Here is an 18,307-nt window from a genome sequence, read left to right as displayed (position 1 = left end):
ACATGTTCCCAAGAAGATAAGTTTTAGCACTGTAGGTAAAACTTAATTTATCTTTATCCAGACTGTTCAAGATTTCATACTGAGAAGTGTAGCTGTAAATAGTGAAACCCTGAAATAGCACTTTTCTCAGTGTGTGTATATGTGTATAAATATATACACGTTATGGCCTCTGAGCAGCTTTACATTTGGAAGTGGTTGGAAACTGACCGGTGCATTCAAGAGACATTCCTGGCACTGTTATTGCATAATTAATAATTGCAGCTTTTGGGCATTTTTGGTAAAAATGTGCTACTATATAGTGGACTGAGTTATATTCAAAACATGAAATGCAGTCTCCCATAAACTGGTGTTTAGCACTTTCTTGAACAGGTCTTATTGGTGCCTACTGACTGGTAAGACTACAAGCTAAGGCTTATGGCTTAGTAAATAAACAAAAGTTTTCATTTCAACCACAAAAGATTATATACCACAAAATGTAATACTGCTATCTTTTGACTTAAATAATAGCATACTTCTTGGTTTTAAACATTATTACCTACCTTTACTGGTATGTTATGACTAACGGCAATAAATAATAATTAAACAATGAACTCAGTTATAGCAAGACACTTCCAGTTTCTTTAAAGTGGATGAAAAATATCTTGTGTTTATCTTCTTTTGTGAAGGTGACTGTATATTTTAAAGTCTGTCTCTTTTTTTTTTAATTTCTAGGATTGAATCCAATGACTTGCCTTTGTTGGCTGCTATAGCAAGTACACATTCCCCGTATGTTGCTCAAATACTCTTATAAATTAAAATCTCAGGATAGTCATTCCCTTAAAGTAAAGAAAATGGGAATGTTGAATGAAGAACAGAGGTGCCAAACACTGGTAAAGGGGAACACTGAGGAAAGCAGGTGATGACTTACATTCTACCACCTTCCGATTCTGATTTCAACTGGATGTTTTATCAGAGGACTTCAGTTTACATAACGTAAAAGGCATTCAGGTTTTTCTTACAATCTCACTTCTGACTTAAATCAAGAAAGTGACTGCATCCTTGCATTTTATTTTTATTCAAAGGACAAAAGTTAACACTATGTGGCAGACCAGGAGCTGCTGTCCAAAACGCTGCTCAAAACCATGAAGTAACAGTTAAAAGAACAAGTGGGTTAGAATGGATTTCATAATACTACGCTTGCAAGTGTGGTGTGCTGTATGTTTCTTGGCTGGGGAGGAAGAGGAGCTGTAAACTATGTATATAACATTCCTATACACAAGTGTATTAGACGGGACATGATTTTCTTGCAGAGTATACGCATGGTTTTGTATAGTAGAAGTGGTGGGCTCAGAACAAGGAACCTGGATTCAGCAGCCAAATGAAATGTGGGAATGGAGGTGTACATGAGGTGATGTGACTTCTCCCTTTAAGGACGAGGCTAGAAAGCTGTGGCTGCTTTTGTTTTAATGAGGAGGCATTCAAATGAGCCCATGGCTAGAAGTGGAATGGAATGAATTTCTGAGATAGGGATTTTGTTGGAAAGCCTTATGGAATTTCAGTTTACATTTGTTGCTGATGCAACTTCAATAACTCTTTTGAGTTTCTGAATGACTGTAGTCCTGGGAACTAAACCTGTGTCTTGGTGTCATCAAGTATTACTATCTCTGAGGAGTATGAATTTGAGAAACCTTCTGTATGATACCAGTGCTGTTAGCGCGTGTCTGCGCGCATGTACACCAAGCAATTGGCACAAACTGAAGACAATCTTATTGAGAAAATAACAAACTACTCCCCACCAAACCCTTAGTCAAAAGTATTACATTTTCCAGCTACTAGTTACCACTCTAGGAATAGAAGAGGAGCATTGTTTGAAGTAAAATGAAATGTAGGGGAGAAACCCTGATATTTGATATTACTATGAATGTTTGCAATTACCCTTTTTGATTCTACAGAAATCTTGAACTATCATCTGGGTGCCTTTCCTTAATAGGTTAACTACTCTGAGACCAGAAACTACTTCTCCACTAGTTGATACTGGCCTTCTGTATTTCTAGAAAGCAAAATAAAATTTTGTATTTTACTGTTTTCATGTGGTTGATAACATGAATGTAAAAAAAATACTTTTTTTTCATAAAGCACTCTTAAGCTGGATATGAAACTATGGACCAGACTGAGGAGAGAACAAAGAATCAAAACAAACATTCTTAAAGAAACAGAAAACTCAATGTTGGACCATTCTGTTGTGAGCCAGCATAAATGAGGTGTCTGAAATTGTCAGCTTGCAAGCAAATTGCTAGCAACACAATTGCTTGGGAATAGTGAATTCTAATAAGAAACTCCTGGTCACTGGTTGTGAGTTCTCCTCGTTGGTGATTACAGATTTTTAACACTGAAGGGACACACTTTTATTAAAAAGTGTTTTTATTTCCTACTACCTTGATGTTTGGACTTTTCTACAGTAAACTTTCAATGATTTGAAATAATGTGCATATTGTGACTTGTTTAAATGTGATGGAAGTCTTGATTAACCTTGTGTTGCTTTTTGAGGGAAATAGGTAGACTGACCTACTGTGAAGAGAGGTTGTTTCCAAGTGGAGGGATACTTAATATTCTGATTCAATGCTTCTAAAGCTGTTCCTTATATGCTGGGTTTCTGACCTGACATTCCAGATGTTTCTTTTATCGCATTTTCATACTTGTCCCTAGTATTCTGCCTAAAAAGGCTAAAATCTTTCTATGGTTCAGGTTTTCTCCTACTGCTTATAGCTAAGCAAACATTTCATATCTTTGATCTGTGAATCCTTCTATCTGCTGGAAAGTAAACTCTGCATATAACTGTTAGCAGACATCACTCTCTATTCCACAAGGTTAAGACAAAGTGAGAACCATAGAGCAAGGCACATATTCCTAAACTACCGCTGTGATGAGAATATGTGCGTGCGCAAGATTATGCAACTGCTTCCCTGAGTGTATATAGAAATCTTCATGTACTTTCCCTATTTCATGTCACTCTTAAATAGTAGCTGAGTTCATTAAAAGTCCATTCCAGTTCTCTTAAAGTATTAGCTGGGTTTTTATCTGAACAGACTCTGACAATTTTTCAAAGAAATACGTGCGAACATAGAAATATGCTTTTGTTATCATAGAGTGTACTAAGGAAGTCAAAGGTCAGCCAACATTCGGTGATTCCAAGACTAATACCATTATCAGTAACACCTGATTTTACTACATGAACTATTTAATTTTTTTTTTTAAATCTGCCTTTTGGCAAAACATCAGATTAACCTAAGGGATGGCATGTGAGCCGATGGTGAAAAGCACTTGGATTTTCTTCAGCCCAGGCTAAAACTTTGTAGTTCTTGCTGCTTTCTCTAACATTTTGCTGCTTTTCAGAAATTACATGATGAACTATCTTGTTCTCACAGTTTTAGTTCTGGGGGAAAGAAAATCCACAGTGAAAGCTGTTTATTACCTTTAAAAGACTTTAGGCTAAAGAAAGTTAAATACATATTTTCCCCTCCACCAAATGTACTACCTCAGTTGACAGGATTCCACCTTCTAGGGCTTTTTTGACTCTTAAGTCTTGTTTTTGGTAGCATCTTGCTGTTTATGTAAATTAGCGCAGCATGTAAGTACTTACAGATGTGTTGTTAGACATCTTTAGGGCATGTTTCTGATTTTATTTTAATAGGATGAAAAGTGATATGAATGTACAGATGTGCTTAAAATTGATAATGTAGCTTAATTTTCAAATATTCCAAAGTTGGTTTTATCAGTATTACATAGTTTTTTGTAAACTTAAATACATACTTTCTTGGTTAAGTGGGAGTGCACAGTCTTTCCAAAATCCCACATAAATGCAGTTTACACAGTGCAATTTAAGGAATGTATGCTTTTTTTCAGACAAGACTAAACCTTCATCCACAAAGAGGAGGAATGAACTGCTAAATTGTAGTATTTAAACAAATTCTTTAGCCCCAAATGATACCAAGATCTAAACATTTTAATTTAAGTAGGTACTCTGAACTAATGTATACAACTTGTTTCTGCCCAGAAGAAACTATATAGACACTGGTTCTGTAATTCACACTTCTAATGGCATCCTCCAGTTATAGATTGATCTTCCTCACTCCCTGTTACATGCATCTTTACTCTTAAAGTCAAAAACCCTTTTTAGACACTAAACTCTTGTATCTAAAGTTTACGCAAAATGATCTCTTATCCCTCAAGTATAACTTCTACTTCAGTTAAAAGGACCTAAATCAAAATCGAGTCTGAACTGCTGAATATAGACATTTTGTTTTTTGAGGTCAAGGGGCTAATTTGACATACATAGCAGGTTTTCCATAGTAGAAAAAAAAAAAAAAATGTGTGTTGCTATTGCATGTTTGGAGAGCATAGGCTTTTTTAGGAATGACTGAATACCAATGTCAAACTACATGGGTTTTTTTCTTATAGTTGTTTATGTATGCTATCATTTTGGTCTATTTCTTTGCGGCATTTGGTGCAATAAACTTTCTGAAATGAACATAAGTGGTATTTGGTATCTTCATTTTTAAAACTTCTGAAATAGATGTTGTTGTTGGAGTTGAGATCTAATAGTGCATGGGCATGCAATAACCCATTAGTGGAGTATGTAAATGTTCCAAGAAATGTCTAGCAGGAAGGCTTCACAAAATTTGGAACCTGATTGAACACTTTTAGTATCTTTGTTACCCCACTTACATATGTAAGCAAGAGCTCTCATAGTGTGAAAACTAGCTGCAAAAAAGAATGGAAAGAAAAGACAGTAACTGTTGGAATAGGTCCTGCAGAGGTTTCCCAGACCTGTGTGGCTGGCATTTACCTCAAGTGCATGTGAAAAGAGCTATCTGAAAATGTGTTGCTATTACATAATATATCCAATTTTAAAAATTATTCAACCTAACAGGAATGAGTGACACCTTGTGTCTACTGGATGGTGAATTGGTTAATGGACTTGACATGAATTAGTTTAAAATAAAGAGATCTTCAATTTGTGTCAAACTCTCTGTGACCTGAATTTCTATTTAGTATTCTGCAGCTTACTGGAAAGTCCTTATTTATGAAATAAAAATGGAGAAGAGATGATCAACTGTAATTATGCTGAATATCTTTGAACAGGTCTGAGTATAGTCTGATTTGTAGGGTGTAAGCACTTCTTACCTGTAGACCAAAACATTTGAGGTTTCCTTGTTGGTCAGGCTAACAAGGATTGGAAATAAAACAAAAGCCCAGGAGCTTTAGCATCAAGGATTTTTCACAGTGCCCTGAATACAGCTTCTGGCTTTCTGATCTGGCTGCAGTAATTATCAACTCTGGACCACTTGGAAATAACTTATTTTCTCATGCTCAAAGGTGCTAAATGCTTACGTGCACACACTTGAAATAAGGAGAAATGTCTGTTGCATTGTCTACTCTGACTCCTGTGTAATTTGTGCTCCTGTTAGTACCCCTGCACAAATGGAGACCTGTTACAGAGAATAACCAGATTTGGTGTTTTATGAGAGTGAAAGTTTTTTAGTGTGAAAAGTACATCAAACGATGGTGCTTTGGTGAGCTGTAACCTCACTCCACCTTTCTTCTTGCCAAACTGTGTAGCTGCCTCCACCTTTATAAGCCTGTGCTTTCATGAGAAGACTTGAAACCATTTAATAACTAACCCCTATAACTAGGGGCAGACTCCAGTACCTTGTTTAGTCTTTCCTCCTGTCAGTCTAGCTCCATCTGCAAGTTTCTTATACTGTGGCTTGCTCTGTTGCTCACTGAATCACTCATAGCCAGGTGCAGCAAGTGTGCACAAAAAAAAGCTGCTGATGGTTGTCTGCTGTGTTAACAAGTTGAATTTGGCTCCAATAAGTGCTAGTGTAAGGGCAAAGGAAGAGATGGGACCCATCAGCTAGGAACAAGAGAGGAAAGGAGGGAGATTGCTCCAGCTCCTGGTGTCTTTGATACTTGTGGGTCACTGGACTGGCTCAGCAGTTTGTGTGGGGCAGCAAACTGGGATTCCACCCAGGCTTTGTAAGATTCCACAAAGCTCCTCTGCTCTGATTTCAGTACTTCTAAAAAACTGTAGTTAATCTGTCAGTCATATCAACTGGTTTAATTTTTTCTAAAGGATGCTTAACCAGTCTCTTTCAGAATTCATATGATTGGGACTATGGCAGGTTAGCAAGAGGCAGATGCACAGGCTGAGCAGTATAAAATGGCCAAGCACTGAGAAAGGGTGGAGAGGGCTGCCAAGGAGCTTTTAGAACTGACAGCAGTAAAAGATAAAATAATACCTAGATTTGAAAAACTCTCGAGCATTGCAGTCAAATTCTGTGATTTGTTCAAAAGATGTGACTTGAAATAATACAAATATTCATGGTGAACAACTGATTTAACTATTTTCTCTCGTATAAATGAAAAGGAGGATCTGTAACGAGTAGTTCAAGGCTACAGCAGGCATAAATAAACATGAACTGTATCACAAAGTAATTAAGTCCTGTGCCAAATTCTGTCAGTCTTTCCTCCCTCCTTTTGTCTATAAATGAAAAAGTCATATAACATAGCAAAGCTTTCTGCTAAGCATCCATGCACCATATTCTTTGGTTTTCTGTACATATATGGTTGAAGAGAGCATGACTGAACATGTCAAACAGGATTTTGGACATAAAGGACATGCAGCTGAGTGACAAACCATGAGACTGTGACCTATAAGGCTTCTGATCCCATATAAAATTAGCTTAAGTGGCCACATGCTAGTAATCCACATGCTGGAAAATGACTCTTACAATAGTTAGTCAGTTGTCTGTCTGGCACAATCCCAAGGCTAAAACAGTTTAAGCAGTACAAGTAAGAGTAGCATTTTGTCTCGAAATCCTAAAGGTCACTCACTACAAGGCCGAAGGGCTTAGCAGTGACAGTCAAGCACTTAGAAGAAATCCAGTTTATGAGATTATACTTATTTTTGTTTGGAGCTACAAGAGAGATTCTACTGTGATCTGAGTGTTTGAGAGAGAGCAGATTCCCCTGAGGAAGGAGTTTCCCACCAAGGAAGAAAGCTCCTGCTCCTATAGGCAGGGAAGTGTTTGTGGATGTGGAAATACAAAGTGATCCTTAGGTCTGCTTGAGATCTTCTCAGGGAGCGGTTGTGCTGTCTGATAAGAGTGCCATGGGGTCAAGGGCTGGGATATCTGGCTCATGAAAATGTTTTCCCTTCCATTGGATTGAATTCCAACTCTGTATATAACAAATTGTTTCAAATAGTCCTTAACTTTAACTACCCTTTTAGGTTTGTTTTACTACCTCATCTCTTTTTCCCTAGGCAAAATGAGCCTGGGGAGTTTTCTGTGCATTGCTGTCACAAATGTTTTCATTTTTCATTTTCTACAGTATTGTATCACTTTTCTTTTTTTCTTTCCAAGATCTGCACAGGTCCTATTAGCCTTAAGATAGACAAGTCTCCTAAAATTGTTCACTTTCGTTTTGAAAAATATAGGGATTTTGAATTGAGCATTTTTTGTTGAACTGTTTGTGATTCCCTAGAACATGCAACTTTTTTGACCCTGAAACACGAATATGCTATGAGCAATGTGAAATTAAAAATCACATTTCCAAACCATCGGTTCGTCCTGCCCTCTGTAAGGGACTGGCTCATATCAGAGCATTACAGTTGTGGTGCAAGTGCTTTAATTCTTCAGGTTTGTTTCTAATAGAGAAAATCTACCTTACCTTTTGATTTGGGAAGCAGAGGTGCCTGGGATGCCCAAATCATTGCTGCGCATTTGCTGCATGGGTGAAGACAGCCTTCCTGGCTGCCCGAGTCCCAGGCCAGCCTGGCCCTTGCATTGTGGCCTTGTTGTTCAAGAAGATAGGGAGCAGGCTACCTGGCAGGGGGATAAAGCAAAACTGGAGTTAGCACTGATGGAAAACTAACTTTTTTCCTTTGCCCTGCCTGCCCATAATTGCACTTCTGGCATCCTCCTGTGAGGGCTTGATGTCCCTAACATGAAAGGGTGACTGACTCTGAAGGCTTGTTGTGCAGTGTCCTCTGCATGCCTACCTGACATGACTGCCAAAGTGAGTGACGAACTGACCAATGTCAGTGCAGTACAACTGGGGACATAACTCAGACACCAACGTTTCAAGTGAGTTTGTCAGGTCTGTGGTATTTAAACCATGTGTATTAGACCTAGCTATGGCTACACCCCAAAGGTAGACAGCCGCCTCCGGTTTCCTGTGTGCCATTTTCTTCCCACAAGAATGCAATAATCTCTCCTGTTGCTCAGTAGTGGGTAAACACCCAAAGAAAAAGATGCAAAGCCCATTTGTGATGTTGCTAAATAAATTCTGAGTGTCGTAGGTAATTCATTGGTTAGTGGGAGCAACTGGAGGAGGAGCTGTGTGTTATTATATGCTTGAATTAAATAAGCTCTGAAGAAGACCTGGTGGCTTCCCAGGTGTGAGTGACGATGCTCTTGATAGACACAAGGAAGCTGGTAATTCAAGAATGCTGTTCTCATCTTCAGAAGGCTTCCTGTCCTGAGCCTCATGATGTTTAAACTATGTTGCTGCTAAGGACCTAATCTAACTAGCTCATCTCTGGGATCATACTAAACTTTACAGGGAAAAGCTGGCTTGCCTCCTCTCTGCCTTGCTTCTCTTCAAATTAGTATTCTCTCTTTTCTTCTAAATATATGAAGCTTTTTCTGCCTGTCTGTTTTTGTGGCCAGCAACTGCTCTGCCAGCCCCAGAGAAAGCTGGTATGGGCTTTGCGATTTGTGCTGAGGAGATTTCAAACCTTGGTCTGGTTGGAGAGCTAAGAGCTGGGTGGTCCCATCCTGGAGGCAAAGTGCATGAAGCAGGGGTCCCTAGAAATCACTGTCCTGATGAACCCAAGCGGCAAACTGCACCTACAGGTCATCTCACTGCTGATTGCCAAGTATAGCTAAGTGTCACTCTTTCCCCAACAAAAGGGGACTGCTCTGAAAATCATTTAACTACAGTTTTGCATGCAGATGAGCTGCTTGTTAGCGGTCTGTGGTGAAGTCTCTGGCAGCATCGGACCACCCTTTTCATTATAACACTTCCAATAGATTGGTGATGGTTGGCTGCCAACACGCACACCACTGCCCTTTTTCTCAGGACTGTGACGCTGAGCTGGGATGCGTTGTAGTTGAGGTTAAAACGTGACTGTGAGCTTTACAATGTGGAGGACTTGTTCAAGTTAAATGCAGTTTTATATGCTCTGTGGAGATGTATAACATAGAGCATCCTGATAGCACAGCTTGTCAGTGTAGTACAGCACTATGCAGCAATGCTGAGATCATCTCTGGATTCATTAAACCTGTCTCTAGTCACTCTGTAACACATCTTAATCTCAGTACCGTGCTGAGTTAACCACACTGATTAATCATTCCTAATTCTTGATTAAGCTTGGCTGGTGGCAGGTCAGGAATTTTCACCCTGTGTCTGTGGCTCAGCATAAAAGCAGCTTCTGTTTGTTTTCTCAGCATTCTGGTAATTACCGCCGTTCATTACAGAAGGATGAGGCGCTTGGCCAAAGGCATGCGGGGAGGCTGCGGCAAAGGTTAGTACCTGGTCTTCTGAGTCCAAATGAATGCCTTTGTCATTGGACAGTCCTACTGGCCAAGCTGGGGTGGGGGGATGTATACGCCTCCCTTTTCCCTTCCTGGCAATTGCTTTAAAGAGAGACATAGTGTGTCTGTCATCCAGACATCTGTCTTGCGGGAAAGAAAAAAAGAGAAAAAGCGTTCTCTCATTCTAATATACTGCCTTAAAAGCTTATTGCGTACAATCGCAATTATACCTATAAGGATAGTTTAGCTGAAAGTGTCTACTCGAGGGATGCTGCCAAAGAAATGTATTTTGGTTTTCCAAACACCAGCTTCTTTGCTTTTATGTATCTTTATTTTTTGCTTGAGATGCATGAATGATGTGGGGAACAGTAACTCATGACAAGCTGCTGAGCAACACTTAGTGAGAAATAGCAGGAGTCATTAACCACTCAAGACAAGTGCTAGTTTTCAGAAAAATAGAGGCAGAATTGAAAGATCAAACTTGTCTCTGAGTGAGTTTCTTGTTTGAGGCAGTGGGAAGGTGTTACAGGCAAGCATGTGGAGTGTACAAGATGTTAACTTACTGCTTCACAGAAACAGCTTATGTGCTAGCTTTTACACATTGGCATGCAGGTATCTGTAATGAATATTCTGCTGTGGCAATGCATCATCTTTATATCCGTCTATTTTAATATAGAAAATAGTGATATAATGTAGTTTTGTTCTGAAGTATGCATGCAAGCTGAAATACTGTAACCAGTGTTATGGCTTTAAACTATGTGAAAGGACAGGAGCAGGAGGAAATAGAAGAAGAATGAGCAAAAAAATAAAATTATGGGTCATAAATGCCACTTGACTCCATACAAGTGTCAGTTATGAGTTTCTGATTCAGTCTTGGTGCTGCTTATTTTAATCCATGTGGTGGGAATCAGAAGATGAAAAGCAACCATGAGTAGACAAGATGTGACTGTCATTCTGTAAGGAATTACATTCTGCAATAGCCATGGCGATCCTGGCTGTTGTTGGTGAGCTGGCTGATTTTGGCCAGCTGCTGGGTAGCTGAAGATGGTGGGTCCCCTTGAAGATAAAGTGCCTTTTGGATAATTAGATAAACATACAAACTGTCCCAAAACAAAGGATATTAAATGATTTCTTTCTGCTGCTTGAGATTAAGTAGTGGCTCTTGTAAAAATGAGTAGCTGAGAGGCACCACTGGTTTCTGAAGAACAGCAAATGCCAAACCCAGTGGGAGCCTGAGTTTTTCCCGGATGTCAAGGGGAAGAAATGCAAGGTTTGACACCAAGAGAAAGAGAAGTCTAGGCGCCTGCTATGGGAAGGAATCCTGTTTATAGAATTGTAAAATTGTTTGGATTGGAAGGGACCTTTAAAGGTCATCTAGTTCAACTGCCCTGCAACGAGTAGGGACATCTTCAACTAGATCATGTTGCTCAGAGCCCCATTCAACCAACAGACATATTATTTTGATCTTTGTGCTCATCAGATGAGGCTGAGTCTCTGAGCTCATCACTCGAGTGTGCGGGTGCCACTGCCAGCACAAAGGAAGTGGCTGCAGCAGGTGAAGAGGACAACAGGTCTGCCCCTTTCAGCATAGTCGTCTTAAAGCAGTGATGAAATGGGAATCCTGGGCGGTGGGTTTCACATTAGTTAAGCCAATCTGCTGCTGATCACTTGTGTTTGCTGGTGGAAATCTACCTTTACCTACCTGCTTGCAGTAGGGGTCAGATGAGAGCTACTACTGATGCCTTGAGAATCCATAGCCAGGTGTTGAAGATGAGAGGGAAGAGCACGATTTTTCTTTCCAGCATTGCCTACCCATTACTTCAGCTTAGCTGTAACATGAAAACTGCACCCTGAAGGACTGGTGAAGTAACAGAGGTACAGCTGGCTATAATAACAAAACGTGTGTTTTGTGGGACCGGTGCCAATAGAATTCTCCTTTTCCCCAGCTGCAGTTAGTGTAAAAGCTGGTTTTGGATTGCTTGCCTAGCTCTAGATTGGCATCAAATAACTCAGCTTTGCAGACCTATTACCCTTCATGGTATGTCATATCGGACCTGATTGTTATTCCACCGGAGACTGTCTAAGGTAACCTATTGAAATATATCCTAATTGTTCCCTTCCTCACCACTAAAGCCCCCTGTGAAGGTAGCTGTCATTATTTCTGACCTTAATAACACTCTAGCAAGAGAAGTAGCTCCTGGAAAAGTGCAGAATATATTCATTCTGTTTCCAGTTTGTGACTCTGTTTCCTGACCATTACAGAGCATCGGCAGGGATGTGGGGCTGGCACTGGGCATCAGCAGAAGCGGGACCCAGCAGTCCAGCCGAGCATCTCCCACGGCTGTGAAAGCTGTAGAAGGGCATCGTGTAGCTCTTGTTTCCTTCAAGAGTGGAGTCCTGGTTCTGTGTGAGTTATGACCATGACTGTCAGTGCTCTGAGCACGAGCAAAGCAAGCTGCTGATAAATTAGGTGCAGTAGCAGCAGCTGCAAAATTGCTGTCCTGCTGGCTGGGGAAAGGCAAAGTCATCAGAGAATTAAGATGAACTGCTAAGCATATTTTGCACTCAGAAGGCAGCTTCGTAGAAATTACAAGGAAGACAGCACCATATAAAAGTTTTTCTAACTTCTGCTGGAGCTACAGCTGTTGTTCTTCAGGCCTAATATTCTTCCACATAATGAACTGCCCCACTTGGCTTCTTCAAATAGGATCAAAAGGGTCAGCTGGAAAAATCCATAAAGAGGTGGAACAATTTGAAGAAGAATGCAAAGGCTTTGAGCAGGGGCTGCTCAGAAATCAAGGTCAAATCATGTCTTAATAGCTAAGAGTACACTCCAGAGTTCAGACATCTTAAATAAGACCTTAACAGTCATGACTGGGTAGAATACAAGAGTCCACATCTCTCTTTAAACTCCTGTCTAGTGTGTGGAAAATTGGCTGTATGCCGCCAGCAGAGAATAAGAAAATGTTGTCTTCCTCTTTCAAAGCTTTTTGCTGATGCTGATGACTTCACACTAGCTATCCTATAAAAAATCAGTATGGAACCCCAAAGTATTAACTACTCAAGCTGTGCTGTGTTCAGGACATGGGAGTCCCACTGAAACTGGGACTTGGTCATCTTGTTATTTTAGACAAAATTATATTAATGATATCAACTTTTAAATTGCTTTTCAAACTTGTACTTCAGTGTAACTTGTCCTCAGTTATTTTGTCACATGTACCTCCAGTTCAGGACTTGAGACCACTATAGTGGTATTTGTACTTTTTGCAGTGTATTATTTTGGTTATACATTGCATGTAGCAAATCTTAAGTTTCTGTAATTTACTTTGCAGCTAGCTTCATTGCCCAAACTAACTGGAAGCTATTAAAAACTTGCCTTAAAACCAGCAACAGGAATAAAGCTGCCTTCTGTATTTGACTCTTGCTGGCACCTAGTGCTTCCTGGCACAGTAAAAATTCAATTTTAAATTACCTGTAAATGTGACCATTTGCAAATCTGAACTTTGAAATGCTAGAACTTTGAATTAAAAGCATTTTGTTAGCATACCTCTGATACCTTGCCACCTTCAGAAATTGCTCCAACCTAAAGAACCTGACAGAAGTCTGTTTTGCTGAGCAGCTGACTCCTACCTGGTCAATACAGAGTAGACTTAAGTAAACTTTGACTAGTTCTATATGCATTTCTCACTCTAGAGGTCATGAGCAAGACATAGCAGGCTCTGAAATCAAAAAACAGGACTCTTCTAAATCAACTCTCATGAGGAGTGGATGCCCAACCACAGCCTCTGCATCAGGATACAGTTTTCTCATGTATGTTGTGTCAACGTCTGCAGTGCTGCAGCAGACTTCTGGGCTTAGGCTTCGCCTTTCTCCCTCAGGTCTAAAAGCAGACCGTGGGCTACAGGCACTGTGGCCTGTTGTAAGGGTGTGTGTGTTTCCCCCATCTGAGCCCCCAGATGAATCCTCCTCTCTCACATTGGCAACACTGTGCTCCCTTAGCAAAGAAAAAGGCAACCCAGCTGCAGGGGAGCGGGTGATGGCTGCCAGAGGCATGTGACAGAAGCAATGATTTAGTCCTTTAACTTTGACAGATCTAGGCTCTTTCACCATCTCCATCTGCCCCGGATTGTGAAACCTCTTAGCACACCGCAGAATTCCTCAACAATAGTAATTCCTCTTTCCCAAAGGTATAATAAGGTGAAAAGCTGGCCCCTCAGCCTGTCGTTCAACATAGCTTCCATGAGGCTACAGGGCAGAGTACGTGGCTGGTTCATTTCTATTTCAGAAGACTGCCTGTGCTGCGGTACAAAACTGCGTTATTCCCAGGGGCTGGCCTTGCTGAAGTTAAATGCATTAAATTCCTTTATCAAACTGCTTTCTGTGATTTCTGCATGTTTCGCAAGATGGTTGAATTACTGGTGAGTAAAATTTACAACTTAAAACCTCGGCCCCTTTAGAAAACAAAAGACGAGTTGCAAGGCATTGCATGCATCTCAAATATTAGTTTTGGGGTGTTCTGACACGCAAGTTGAACCAATGCTAATGTCAATGATTTTTTTTTTCATTTAATAAACTCTATGCAGCTCAAAAATGTGATCACTCCAAAAAAACAAAAAGCTTAACCTGCAGAAATGGTGTCTGCAGCTGGCAGTTTGGCTGTTTAATAAACTTCCTCGGCTAACAGCCTGTATCCGTGCTGTCTTAGTATGTGAAAAATGTGCTCGGTGCCACAGCGGTGTCATGAGCCCCAAGCTGATAGCTGCTTATGGCTTCCAGCTGGGCTGTGGAGTGCTGGCAGGCACCACAAGCCAAGCAGAGCCTGGTTTCACAGAATCACAGAATCATCTAGGTTGGAAAAGACCTTGAAGATCACCTAGTCCAACCATTAGCCTAACACTGACAGTTCCCAACTACACCATATCCCTCAGCGCTGTGTCAACCCGACTCTTAAACACCTCCAGGGATGGGGACTCCACCACCTCCCTGGGCAGCCCATTCCAACGCCTAACAACCCGTTCTGTAAAGAAATGCTTCCTAATATCCAGTCTAAACCTTCTCTGGTGCAACTTGAGGCCATTACCTCTTGTCCTGTCGCTTGTTACTTGGTTAAAGAGACTCATCCCCATCTCTCTGCTTCAGCGGAAGCAGCATCCAAAACATACGCCATTTCCAATGTCTCCTGACCCAAATCCCTGATTAGTCAGGAAAATGTTGACCTTCTCTGCTGTAGCTCAAATGCAGCAGCTTTCTGTTCATTTTTCTGAGCCCCTCCCTTGCTGATTGCTGGAGTTGGCTCAGTTCAGGTAACCTTTCTGCGGCAACTCAGATAGTTGTGTGTTCAGTGTTGCAATTGAAGTCTGTACTATTGGAGAAGGTCTGATGTGAGGCTGACTAAGAGATAGGGGCCAAATTTAGGAAGAATTCCTGTTCTGATGAGGGGATAAACTCCGGGGAGATGTTTAATCACTGCAGGTCAAGTGATATGAACAGTAAAGTTTTTTTATCCTTTGTGTTAATATCAAAATGTCATGCTTTGTGGATGGGCACAGAGAGTTACTCTGTTCTCTTACTGGCCAGAATTCTTTCTTTGCTAACCCTACTTTCTCTATAACATTTTTTTTCTCCTGTTCATCTTGGCATATCTAAAATTAGATGACCAGCTTTCCCAGGCAGGCAACTGTCCATGCTTATAAAGTTTCTGGTGTACTACTTGAAGGCCACAAATAGATTAGTTAGCTTTTTCCCTTACTGTATGGTCTCAAAAGGGAAACTGCTGAGACAAGATCTTTCAGGAATGTAAATGGCTCCCTTTATCTATGCTACAAATTAAGAAACAAAAATAAATGTCACCCACAGGTGAGTCCTTTGGAGAGTACTCAAGTCCAGCTGGATTGCTTTGGTTCAGGCATTCCAAGCCAACACCATTTTCATACCTGAATTAGGAAATCGGGAATTTAACTGATGAATATGATGCATGTATTTTCAAGAAATCACATATGTATTAAGGGTTAATCTACAATCCAAGGTTTGGGGATTACTGCAGTGCTTCTCCCCAGTCTACAGGATAGACTGGAAGGCAGAAGATGACCGACAGTGAAAGCCAGTTTTCTAGGCTGGGTGATGTGAAGAGGCAGTGTGCTCTGTGACCTGCCTGCGAGCAAGGCATGCAGGTGAGCAGAGCTTTGCATACGAGTTTGCATGCACAAGTTTCAAGAGTTCTGGCTCTTGTGGTGAATCCTCTTCACCTATCTTTTTCACTTCAGACAGAATAATTCCCAATGTTTGTGGGTTTTCTTCTTTTGAGGTGGGTAATACATGAACCATGGTGGCACATCCAGGCTGCAGTTTCAGAAAAATTGCTTGAATTTAATGTTGATGAAAATTTGATGTTCCAACTTTGAGTCAACGCATCATGTGTCAGGCTTTCAGCAGCATTAACTTGCCAATACCTATAATAAAATCCTTATCCATCTGGCTATCCCTAGCCATAAAACCAACAAAAAAATCTCAGCTACTATCCAGCCCTAAACCTGTTTTCTTACTGAACCAATCTGGATGTGTCATATGCCATTTAAAAGCTCATATCGATAACAGAGTTATAATCAGTGTTTTTGTTTGAATATCTTGCCATTTAGAGCACTAATTTTCTCTCAAAACTTGCCTTGAGTAAGAGGGCATCAATTATGATTTTTTTATTTTCCTAAGTTGCATGGATAATTGGTGTTTAAGATGTACGTAGGCAAAAAAGCCTGTATGTAACTGATAGGGGAAGAATTTATATCCACACAGCAGTTATTCTGTAAGGGGACCAGAATTTCTATGTTGTCAGCTGTTGGTTATTTGCATTCCTCCTGTGCTTTGCCCAACAGTCAAATCTGATTGTCTTTTAATGCTGCTACAATAGGGATTTTATTACATTGAAAAAAATAAAATAAAATTAAGGCATTAATTAGAGGCAACATTTAAAGGTAGGACATGAGGGGAATGAGAAAATGTGTCTTTCCCCATTGGGTTTTGTAGCTGTTTGCTAGACAGCAGAGGTATGTTGAGGCTCAAGAGCCAAGTGTGAGATAGGACTGATTGAGGACCTCTTCAGTTTGCACCTCTACCTGTCCAGCTTCTGCCTTTGTCTCCTCCAGGCTTGCAGCCTTTTCCCACATCCTTTGGTCCTGCTGTTGGCTTTGGGGTCTTCTGCTGTCATCTTTTTCCATCTTCACAGTTACCTTCTCTCACTTCATGTTATTTTCATAGCTTCTCATCTTTAGACCTGTTCTGTCTTTTCCCTGTTCAAAGGACACAGAGCACATTCAGTACTGGGGATATTCCCTGAACTTAGGGGACAAATTCTTATAGATTGCTTCTGAGAATGATGAACTGCTTGCCCCGAGCTGTGGGGCTTGGTGAGGTGGAAACTGCAAAAACACAACCTCATCATGATGGCAAACTTGAGGAATTTCAAGTGTCCTTTCTGGAGTTACTAGGTATGAGAGGTAATAAAACCCATTCCTTTTGCTTGTTTTTTATAATAAGGGGAAAGCAATGTACGTTTCCATTCCCCAAATTCTGAGATAAAGGTGATCCATTATAGCCGAATCTTTGAAAAAATGAGACTGCCCATCTACCATCAGCCATTTTAATTGAATGGTTTCTTTGGAAAAGATATAAATCACCAAAAAGTAGTTGCTTAAAAAGGAATCATAATTACCATTGTTGCTGCATCTAATACTTGACATACAGAAACCTTACTTTAAAATATCACTTAGGACAAAAAAAGAGAAGAATGAATGTCACAGGCAGTACTATATTTCTCCCCATCTATCAGGACTGATGAGTATTCATTTTTTTGCTTGGACAACATTTTAAAAAGACAAAAATTTAGCCAATACAATCAGCAAAATTCTCCTCCTTCATTAACTAAGTGTTCAAGAAGCAAATGGACAAAGAGCTAGGCTCTTCTATTCAGGAGGAGGTTTCAGATTAAATGATGCAATAAATTTACCACTGGGTTAAAAGTGAATTTTCTTCTAGCTTTCAAAGATGTTGGAAACTTTACAGGATGCAGGCTAAAATGATAGAAATAATCACTTTAGAGCTATGGGTGAGATAATGCAGAAGTGGTGTACATCTATGGCAGTGTCCTTTACGCTGTTGCTGGGAACAGCTACTATGGCTGCAGTCATTTAGGTGGAGAGCAGAAACTCCCTGAAATGACAGTTTGTCTTAAATATTTAAAGTTTAGTATCAAGTAGCTGTCTTCTAAATAAATGCCGTGGAATGTTGTGCACAATTAGGTAAACTGCTAAAACCAATAGTTACTGGGTTTTTCCAAGATTATTGTTTTTCCCTATGAGACTCTTAACAGTGCATTTCCCATATGTTAACCACTTTATGGAACTGTATGTGTTATTTCACATGTGCCTCATTTTAAATATTCAGTAGTATGTATTTTTAATTTTCACCAAATATTTCAGCATCTGAGAAGGTAGGTAAATACTATTTGTCTCATTTTTGTAGCTAAGGCAGCTACAAAAGTCAATACTTAGTAGCATGATATATTGGCATTTTGCTTGTGACTAGCAGCCTCCTCAAAACTGAAAGCATGACCTTTTGTGAAATGGCATTCTTTTGTTGAACAAATGTGGTTTTAATGTATTCTGCTATAGCTGCTTGCCATTGTGATTATATGAAATTGAACTGCCTTTTGCAACAGTGAAAATTACACCGGG

At 40.2% G+C, this 18,307-nt stretch overlaps 1 protein-coding gene across 15 annotated transcripts in view; it reads left to right on the top strand.

Annotated features, from left to right (window-relative positions):
• Positions 1-18,307, top strand: part of FNIP2 (folliculin interacting protein 2) — a 104,736-nt gene that overhangs the window by 49,139 nt on the left and 37,290 nt on the right. For 7 of the 15 annotated variants that reach the window (XM_074822929.1, XM_074822927.1, XM_074822932.1 and 4 more), the window contains one exon: positions 712-4,512. The exons of 7 other annotated variants lie outside the window; for them this stretch is intronic. In XM_074822929.1, coding sequence (XP_074679030.1) covers positions 712-790 — 79 coding nt within the window. In that variant the 3' untranslated portion in view covers positions 791-4,512. Of the gene's footprint in view, positions 1-711; positions 4,513-9,494; positions 9,572-18,307 lie in introns of those variants that run through there. One more of the 15 variants, XR_012623126.1, reaches the window with a different exon arrangement.

The sequence above is a fragment of the Strix aluco genome, chromosome 4 (genome assembly GCF_031877795.1).
Source record: "Strix aluco isolate bStrAlu1 chromosome 4, bStrAlu1.hap1, whole genome shotgun sequence".
Taxonomy (NCBI): domain Eukaryota; kingdom Metazoa; phylum Chordata; class Aves; order Strigiformes; family Strigidae; genus Strix; species Strix aluco.
The sequence above is the reverse complement of the archived record's forward strand: the minus strand, read 5'-3'. Positions and strand labels throughout refer to the sequence as shown.